We start from the raw sequence: 10415 nt of genomic DNA, 5'->3' as shown, positions 1-10415 counted from the left end.
ACACACACACACACACACATACATACATATATACATAATAAAAAAGATAAGCAGGCCAGATGTGGTGGCTCACACCTGTAATCCCAGCACTTTAGGAGGCCAATGTGGGCAGACTGCTTGAGCTCAGGAGTTTCAAGACCAGCCTTGCTAACATGGCAAAACCCCATCTTAACTAAAGATACAAAAATTAGCAGGGTATGCTGGTGCATGCCTATAATTCCGGCTACTTGGGAGGCAGAGGCAGGAGAATCGCTTGAACCTGGGAGGTGGAGGCTATAGTCAGTTGAGCTCCTGCCACTGTACTCCAGCCTGGGCGACAGAGTGAGACTCCATCTCAAAAAACAAACAAACAAAAAAACAGAAAGACAAGTAACCCAATTAAAAATGTGTAAAGGATATGAATAGACATTTCTGCAAATGGCCAATAATCACGTGAAGAGACTGTCAACATCTTCAGTCGTTGGGGAAATGCAAATCAAAACAATTAGAAAAAAAGAAATTTTTACACTTATACACTGCTGATGAAAGTGTAAACTGTTACGACCATTTTTAGTTATTTAGAAATTTTAGAAAATTCCATTTCTAAAGGCCTACTCTAAGAAAATATCAGAGTGCAAACTATAAAAAATGTGTAATTAACATCAAAAAGTAAGTAAGTAACATCAAAAAGATTAAAACACTTGACAGTAAACTTTACTAGAGAAGTATAGGACTACTACATTGAAATGGCCAATAATCACATGAAGAGAACGTCAACATCTTCAGTCATTGGGGAAATGCAAATCAAAACAATTAGAAAACGAGGCTGGGCTGGGCGCGGTGGCTCACACCTATAATCCCAGCACTTTGGGAGGCCGAGGTTGGGGGATCACCTGAGGTCAGGAGTTCGAGACCAGCATGACCAATATGGAGAAACCCCATCTCTACTAAAAATACAAAAAATTAGCTGGGAGTGGTAGATGCATGCCTGTAATCCCAGCTACTTGGGAGGCTGAGGTAGGAGAATCATTTGAACCCAGGAGGCAGAGTTTGTGGTGAGCCAGATTGCGCCACTGCACTCCAGCCTGGGCAACGAAAGGGAAACTCCATCTCAAAAAAAAAAAAAGAAAGAAAATGAGGCAGGGTGCAGTGGCTCACACCTGTAATCCTAGCACTTTGGGAGGCCAAGGCGGGCAGATCACGTGAGGTCAGGAGTCTGACAACAGCCTGGCCAATGTAGTCAAACTCTGTCTCTACTAAAAATACAAAAATTAGCTGGGTGTGGTGGTGCATGCCTGTAATCCCAGCTACTGGGGAGGCTGAGGCAGGAGAATCACTTGAACCCAGGAGGCAGAGGTTGCAGTGAGCCGAGATCGTGCCACTGCACTCCAGCCTGGGCAACAGAGAGAGACTCCATCTCAAAAAAAAAAAAGAAAAGGAAATTAAGAAATACCAGTTTATATTTTATATTTACTAGGATGGTCACTTTTGAATAAAGGTTAATAACAAGTGCTGGTAAGAATACAGAGAAATTGGGACCTTCACACATTGTAGATGGAAATGTAAAATGTTATAGCCATTTTATACAAGTATTTATACTCTGTAGTGAACAGAGTTTGGCAATTCCTCAAAAAGTTAAACAACTTATCCCATGACCCAGCAACTGCACTGCTAGATACAGAACACAGTGAAATGAAAATGTATGTCCTTACAAAAATCAGTACATGAATGTTCATAGCAGCATTACTCATAATAGCAAAAAAGTAGAAATACCCAAAATGTCCAACAATTGATGAATGGGTAAACGAAATGTGGTATAACTACACAAAAGATTATTCAGCCATAAAAAAGAATGATGTACTAATACATGCTGCAACATGGATGAACCCTAAATTATGCTAAGAAGCCAGAAACAAGGGCCACATACAGTGTAATTCCATCTATATGAAATGTCCAAAACAGTCAAATCTATAAAGACAGAAAGTAGATTAGTGGTTGCCAAGTATGCGAGAGGGGGTGGGGGAGGAAAATAGAAAATGACAGATAATGAATATGGGATTTCTTTTTGGCATGATGCAAATGTTCTGGAATTAGTGGTGATGATTGTACAATTTTGTGAAGATATTAAAACCACTAAAATGTACACTTTAAAAGAGTGAACTTTATGATATACAAATTATATCTCAATTTAAAAAAACCATTGAGGTATCATGGTTTTGAAAATGTCAGTGAGAGACAAGTTTTGGGCCCTGAGTATGGGAGTTAGGAGAATGAGTGGTCTCTCTTTAACATGGTTACAGGGGGCTGGGCATGGTGGCTCACATCTGTAATCCCAGCACTTCGGGAGCCCGAAGTAGGCAGATCATCTGAGGTCAGCAGTTCAAGACCAGTCTGACCAACATGGAGAAACCATGTCTCTACCAAAAATACAAAATTAGCTGGGCATGGTGATGCATGCCTGTAATCCCAGCTACTCGGGAGGCTGAGGCAGAAGAATTGCTTGAACCCGGGAGGCAGAGGCTGCGGTGAGCCGAGATCGAGCCATTGCACTCCAGCCTGGGCAATAGGAGCAAAACTCTGTCTCGGGAAAAAAAAAAGGATGGTTATAGGGAAGCAGACCCCACAGCCAGATGGGGTTTGAGGTAATGTCAAGAAAGGGAACAAAACTTTGTTTGACATAGCTGAAGTTGAAGAGGGTTCAGTGTAAGGATTCTCAGCATTAGTTGTATAGGTCAGGAGAAGAAAGATGAAACAGTAATGAAGATGAGAATGTGGAGAGGGGAGATGGTTGTAGAATATAGACCTCTGAGGCTGGGCACAGTGGCTCATGCCTGTAATCCCAGCATTTTGGGAGGCTGAGGCAGGCGGATCACGAGATCAGGAGATTGAGACCATCCTGGCTAAGACGGTGTAACCCCATCTCTACTAAAAAAATAAAAATAAAAATACAAAAAATTAGTTGGAGTGGCATGTGCCTGTAATCCCAGCTACTTGGGAGGCTGAGGCAGGAGAATCACTTGAACCCAGGAAGTGGAGGCTGCAGTGATGCAGTGAGCCAAGATCGTGCCACTGTACTCCAGCCTGGGCAACAGAGTGAGACTTTGTCTAAAAAAAATAAAATAAAATAAATAGACCCCTGCATTCAATTAAATTAAAAAAAATCTTCAGAAAACACTCTGAAAACAGGAAAACAGATAAGTACCACAGGCAAATGGAAAGGGAATTTAACACAAGAAAGTGAATGAAACACAACAAGGCTATTATACGTTTTTCTTTGTTATTATTGTCTGAGAGTTAAAATAAAACATTCAGCAGCCCCTGACATGATACAATTATTTGTTCACACATTCACAAGACCATGTGGTATACTCTACTTCTAAGCATAATGCCTAACACAGTAAATGTGCAATAAATTTTTTTAACCTATTACTTAACCTTTATCAAGAGTATCTACACACTTCTGCTGTGTGGCAAAAATGACAATAGCTGGGCGCAGTGGCTCATGCCTGTAATCCCAGCACTTTGGGAGGCTGAGGCGGGCAGATCACCTGAGGTCAGGAGTTCGAGACCAGCCTGACCAACATGGAGAAACCCCATCTCTACTAAAAATACAAAAAATTAGCCGGCCGTGGTGGCAGGTGCCTGTAATCTCAGCTACTTGGGAGGCTGAGGCAGGAGAATCACTTGAATCCAGGTGGCAGAGGTTGCAGTGAGCTGAGATCATGCCATTGCACTCTAGCCTGGGGAACAAGAGTGAAACTCTGTCTCCAAAAAAAAAAAAAAAAGACAATAAAGACCACTTTACATAAGAGATGCTAATCATTTCATCATTAACTTTATACGACTTGGTAATAAAATGTGCGTGTGATTTCACACTCATAGAATAAAAAAGATTATAAGTATGTATAATCAGCACACTAATCTCCTTTTTTCCAGCTCTTCTAAAGGCCACCCACATTCCCTGGCTCATGGCTCCTTCTCTCCATTTTGAAAGCCACCAAGAGCAGGTTGAGTCCTTTTTTTTCTATCACAGGACTCTGACCTCCTCTTCTGCATTCCTGTTCTACTTCTTCTTTTTTTTTTTTTTTTTTTTTATCCAAAATGTGTTTATTGAGATGGTTTCCCACTCATCTTGATTCAGAGTGCCTTTAGTGCTGCTTCCTCCTAAAGGAACATCCTTCTGTAAGCCTTGCTTTTCCTCCTGTAGGCTGGCAGAGGACAGTGGAGCAGCCAACACACAAAACTACCGTTTGTGCATGGCTAAAGACCGTGGTGATTTTATAGCATCCTGGGCATTTCACATCCATGAAGTAGGAATTGGGGCTCTGCACCAGGCGTTTCTTTTTGTGTTTCCTCTTCTCCTCTTCTGGGGAGGGATGAAGGAGATCCTTTGCGAGAGGCATGTTCTCAAGTGGGTAGGTCGTCACCGCCGGAAAGGCCTTTTTTGTTTTGAGACAGAGTCTTGCTCTGTTGCCCAGGCTGGAAGGCAGTGGCACCATCTTGCCTCACTGCAAGCTCCGCCTCCTGGATTCTTGCCATTCTCCTGCCTCAGCCTCCTGAGTAACTGGGACTACAGGTGCCCGCCACCATGCCTGGCTGATTTTTTGTATTTTTAGTAGAGATGGGGTTTCACCGTGTTAGCCAGGATGGTCTCGATCTCCTGACCTCGTGATTCACCTGCCTTGGCCTCCCAAAGTGCTGGGATTACAGGTGTCAGCCACCACGCCCGGCCTTTTCCTGTTCTACTTCTAAGGACCCTGTGATAACACTGGGTCCACCAGGGTAATCCAGAATAATTCTCTCATCTCAAAGTCCTTAACTTAATCATATCTGCAAAGTCTCTCTCACTATCTAAGATAAAATTCACAGGTTTTGTTGATTAGGATGTAGATATCTTTGGGAGACCACAATTCTGTCTACCACAGTTACCTACTATGATGTTAATAACACAGAGAGACCTGATGCATCCAATTCACTTATTCAAATACACTAGACTTACTGGCTTTGAAAAGGTAGTCAATTTGAGTTACACTGTCTGGGGAGAAGAAAAAAGGTCCTAACTGGTATGGAAAAGCAGCTGGGCATAACTGAAATATAACTGAAAATGAATCTATGAGGTTAGACAGGCAGTACACAGATCTTTTAAAAGCATTTATATTTTGCTTTGTTTGAGAAACATGAACTTTACACTTCACTGAACTGGTGAAATGCACTAAATAGGAGAAAGACTGAAGATGTGCATTTCAGAAGGATAATTCTTGCAATATATAGACTGACTGGAAATACAAAGAGATTGGAGGAAAATAATACTTTGGAGATGATGATTGTTTTCAACTATCGTCCAAAACTTTTCGATTCAGCTCCTTTCAAAAAAGTGAAGCCTAATTCTCTTCTCCTTAAGTATAGACTGTACTTATTAACCTGCTTCTAACAACTAGAATACGATGGGATTGCCAGTACATGACTTTGGAGATTGAGTTATAAAAGGCATTGTGGCTCTCTATTTGTGATCTCTCTAGGATAGTTTGCTCTGGGAGAGCAGCTGGGATATCAAACAGCCCCACTGAGAGAGAAACATGGTGAGGAACTGAGGCCTCTTGTCAACAGTAATGTGAGTAAGCCATCTTGGAATCAGATCCTCCAGCCCCAGTCAAGCCTTCAGATGACTGCAGACCTGGCTGATGGCTTCATGGCAACTTCATGAGAGACCCTCAGCCCACTTAGCTAAGTTGCTCCTCAATTCCTGATCCACAGAAACTGTGAGATGATAAATATTTTATTTTGAACCACTAAGTTTCAAAGTAATTTGCTACACAGTCAAAGATAACCAACACAGAGGTTATGGAAATTATTTAAGTGATTGACATTGAGCCAGAACTAAGGCCAAAAAAGGAAATGGAAAGAAAATAATGGACTCTAGCTGTTTTGCGGCCTGTGTAGGCATGATGAGTTCAGGAGAGGAATGAGTTCCCTAAGAATCCTCCAGTTTCTCACTTGAATGGAAAGATGCTCATGACTGAGATGAACTCAGGGTAAAAGCGGTTGAAGGGGGCATGGAAAGCCTAGAAGGAGGACCAGAGAAAAATTAACTTTGAATATTCTGAATTTGAAAGGCTTATGAGAGATTTCGGTAGGGTAGAAATGTATGATGTGCAGCTAAAGCTTATAAGACACATTCAACTGTAGCTAAGATCTGGAAGCTATCCATGCACAGTTAATGAAAACCAAAGATGGAGATAAAATCTCTTAAAAAGAAATTGACGGCCAGGTGTGGTGGCTCACACCTGTAATCCCCAGCACTTTGGGAGACTCAGGTGGGCGGATCACCCGAGGTCGGGAGTTTGAGACCAGCCTGATCAACATCGAGAAACCCCATCTCTACTAAAAATACAAAATTAGGCAGGCATGGTGGTGCATGCCTGTAATACCAGCTACTCAGGAGGCTGAGGCAGCAGAATCGCTTGAACCTGGGAGGCAGAGGCTGCAGTGAGCCTATATTGCACTATTGCACTCTAGCCTGGGCAACGAGAATGAAACTCTGTCTCAAAAAAAAAAAAAAAAGAAAAAAAGAAAAAAATTGAAAGAGCTAAAAATAGGCTAAATGATGCTTCTTTTTCTTTCTTTTTTTTTTTTTTGAGATGGAGTTTTGCTCTCGTTGCCCAGGCTGGAGTGCAATGGCGTGATCTTGGCTCACTGCAACCTCTGCCTCCCAGGTTCAGGCAATTCTCCTGCCTCAGCCTCTCTAGTAGTTGGGATTACAGGCATGTGCCACCATAACCGGCTATATTTTGTACTTTTAGTAGAGACGGGGTTTCTCCATGTTGGTCAGGCTGGTCTTGAACTCCCAACCTCAGATGATCCACCCGCCTCAGCCTCCCAAAGTGCTGGGATTACAGGCATGAGCCATCGTGCCCGGCCGCTTCTTTTTCTTTAAATTTATATTTATTTTTTCAAGACAAGGTCTCACTCTGCTGCCCAGGTTGGAGTACAGTGGTATGATCATGGCTCACTGCAGCCTTGACTTCCTAGGCTCAAGTGATCCTCCCACCTCAGCCTCATGAGAAGCTGGGACCACAGGTATGTGACACCACACCCAGCTAATTTTTATTTTATTTTATTATTTATCTTTTTTGTTTTTGCAAGACAGAGTCTCGCTCTGTTGCCCAGGTTGAAGTGCAGTTGCTGGATCTTGGTTAACTGTAGTCTCCACCTCCCAGGTTCAAGCGATTTCTCCTGCCTCAGACTCCTGAGTAGCTGGGATTACAGGCACGCACCAGCGGGCCTGGCTAATTTTTGTATTTTTAGTAGAGACCAGGTTTCACCATTTGGCTAGACTGGTCTTGAACTCCTGATCTCAAGTAATCCACCTGCCTCGGTTTCCCAAATTGCTGGGATTCCAGGCGTGAGCCACCATTCCTGGCCTAATTTTTATTTTTTATATTGCCCAGACTAGTATCGAACTCCTGGGCTCAAGCAATCCTCCCACATCAACCTTCCAAGGTGCTGGAATTTCAGGCTTGAGCCACCATACCTGGCAATCTTTCTCTTAAGACAGGCTCATATTTAACATTTAACTCTTATTACTGCAGTTTATTTCTCTTAAAAAGCAAGTCTGAATACCAAAATATGTATATTACATGTAAATGAGTATCTACTTGCTCAATGTAAATGAATACCACTTGCCCAATTCAAACTCAAAATCTCAAGCCTCTAAATGAAAGAGTTGCTTCATCCCATTTTTATGTCTGTTCTATGCTTAACACAGTGGCTTGTACTCAGTGTCCAATAAATATTTATCAAAATGACAACTGAAGTAAAAACTTCATAGCTTTAGTATGTCAACAACTTTTGGGGCCAGGCGCAGTGGCTCACACCTATAATCACAGTACTTTGGGAGGCCAAGTTGGGCAGATCGCCTAAGCCCAGGAGTTCGAGACCAGCCTGGGCAACATGGCAAACCCCATCTCTACCAAAAAATACCAAAAAAAAAAGCGCAATCTTTTGGAATAGTGATGCTGACTCTAAAACAAATTAAAAGTTCCAGAAATATTAGGGGAAAAAATCATTACATAGAGACTTACCGATCTGTTTGTAAAACATGAATAAGATGTTCCATAGCTTGTATACCCACTTCCAAGCGATATTTCTGCACATAAAAATAAAAATGTTACTAAAGTAACTAATTTCCAACTTAAGAAACTTAAAACATTTACAAAGTTACAAACCTTAGATAATGATTTGAGAGCACGAACGGCATTTCTTCGATCATCCAATAAAGTAGATGAAGCTACTCTGTCACAAAGCTTTTGAATCTGTCATGAAAAAATAAAATGGCATTAAAATAATTTTTAAAAAACATGAAATTTTTATCCCCTAAATGTATGCCATATAATTAAAAAAAAAAATTCAGCACAAGGGATGTAACAGAAATAGTCTTTCAGAAATCTAACTATCCATTTAGTAGTAGTATAACCTCATTACAGAGATCAAATAGTTTTTTTTGCAGAGACTTAAAAAGTGGGAGGGGCTGAAAGAGAAGTCAAAATAAAGCATATAAATTGAGGAATTCAAAGAAATAATTGGTAAAATCATAGCTTTCTAATCAGGTCTATTATGACTGTTTGAACCATGAGGGGAGCATAATCCGATATGGTTATGATAGAAGATAGACAGTTATTTAAAATTTTTAAAATAGTAATTGTTTACATCATAACTTTTTCCTGACATTTTCATCATATATTTGAAGAAGAAAAGTCAAAACTTTATATCAAAACTTTTATGTTTTAAGTGTGCCTCAAAATGTACAAGGATGAAACGCTTCATTATACAGTAATTTATAGAAACCAAAAAAAAATTTTTTTTTTTTTTTTTTGAGACAAAGTCTTGTTCTTGTCCCCCAGGCTGGAGTGTGACAGGGCGATCTCAACTCACTGCAACCTCCGCCTCTTGGGTTCAAGCGATTCTACTGCCTCGGCCCCCTGAAAAGCTGGGATTACAGGCACCTGCCACCATGCCCGGCTAATTTTAGTATTTTTAGTAGACAGGGTTTCACTATATTGGCCAGGCTGGTCTAGAGCTCCTGACTTCAGGCAATCCACCGCCTGGGCCCCGCAAAGTGCTGGGATTACAGGTGTGAGCCACTGCACCCAGCTGAAACCAAAATTTCAACTAAATTTTAAAACAAATCTTGGAACATTATTAAAATAGGAAAAAACAAATAACATGCTAATACAATTGTAATACATTCTTTGATGGAACGCCATGTAGGTATTCAAAAGAATTAACTACTGATATGAAAATACTGTGGTACAGTAATGAGAAGAAAAAAAGCAAGTTATAAAACTAAATTTAAATTACGGATTCAGTAAAGCAAAAGTACCAGATTGTGCATATAAAATTACATTTAAAAAGAATGTGGAAACCTAAAACTATAAAACTTCTAGAAGAAAGCATGTGAGAAAATCCTCGTGACCTTTATTTAGGCAAAGACTTCTAAGATGCCACATTCATAAAAGAAAAATTAAAATGGGCACAGTGGTTCACGCCTGTAATCTCAGCACTTTGGGAGGCCAAGGCAGGTGGATCACAAAGTCAAGAGATCGAGGCCATCCTGGCCAACATGGTGAAACCCTGTCTCTACTAAAAATACAAAAATTAGCTGGGTGAGGTAGTGCGTGCCTGTAGTCCCAGCTACTCGGGAAGCTGAGACAGGAGAATCGCTTGAACCTGGGAGGCGGAGGTTGCAGTGAGCTGAGATCGCAGAACTGCACTCCAGCCTGGTGACAGAATGAGACTCTGTCTCAAAAATAAATAAATAAGAAAAATGTAATAAATTAGATTTCATCACTTCTGCTTTTTTTTTTTGAGATGGGTTCTTGCTCTATCTCCCAGGTTGGAGTACAGTGGTGCAATCACAGCTCACTGTAGCCTCAACCTCCTGTGCTCAAGCAATCCTCCCACCTCAGCCTCTCCAGTAGCTAGGCCCACAGGCACACAACCACAACCACACCTGGCTAATCTTCTTATAATTTTTAGAGACAGCATCTAACTATGTTGCTCAGTCTTCTCTTGAACTCCTGGTCTCAAGCGATTCTTCCACGTTGGCCTCTCAAAGTGCTGGGATTACAGATGTGAGCCACTGCACCCAGCCCCGCTTCTGCTGTTCAAAAGACAGTATGAAGAGACTGAAAAGGTAAACCACAGACTGGGTGAAAATATGTGGAAAACATCTGATAAAGAACATAGTTTAGGCCAGGCGTGGTGGCCTGTAATCCCAGCACTTTGGGAGGCCGCGATGGGTGGATCACGAGGTCAGGAGATCGAGACCATCCTGGCTAACATGGTGAAACCCCGTCTCCACTAAAAAATACAAAAAACTAGCCGGGCGAGGTGGCGGGCGCCTGTAGTCCCAGCTACTGGGGAGGCTGAGGCAGGAG

The 10415-nt window shown here is 41.6% G+C and overlaps 1 protein-coding gene across 4 annotated transcripts in view; it reads right to left on the bottom strand.

Annotated features, from left to right (window-relative positions):
* Positions 1-10415, bottom strand: part of USO1 (USO1 vesicle transport factor) — a 96592-nt gene that overhangs the window by 62821 nt on the left and 23356 nt on the right. For all 4 annotated transcript variants that reach the window (XM_011927197.1, XM_011927196.1, XM_011927198.1 and 1 more), the window contains exons 2-3: positions 8205-8291; positions 8061-8125 (exon numbers count right to left, since the gene is read on the bottom strand). In XM_011927197.1, coding sequence (XP_011782587.1) covers positions 8061-8125; positions 8205-8291 — 152 coding nt within the window. The remainder of the gene's footprint in view (positions 1-8060; positions 8126-8204; positions 8292-10415) is intronic.

Source organism: Colobus angolensis, unplaced genomic scaffold, assembly GCF_000951035.1.
Source record: "Colobus angolensis palliatus isolate OR3802 unplaced genomic scaffold, Cang.pa_1.0 Scaffold70, whole genome shotgun sequence".
Taxonomy (NCBI): Eukaryota; Metazoa; Chordata; class Mammalia; order Primates; family Cercopithecidae; genus Colobus; species Colobus angolensis.
The sequence above is the reverse complement of the archived record's forward strand: the minus strand, read 5'-3'. Positions and strand labels throughout refer to the sequence as shown.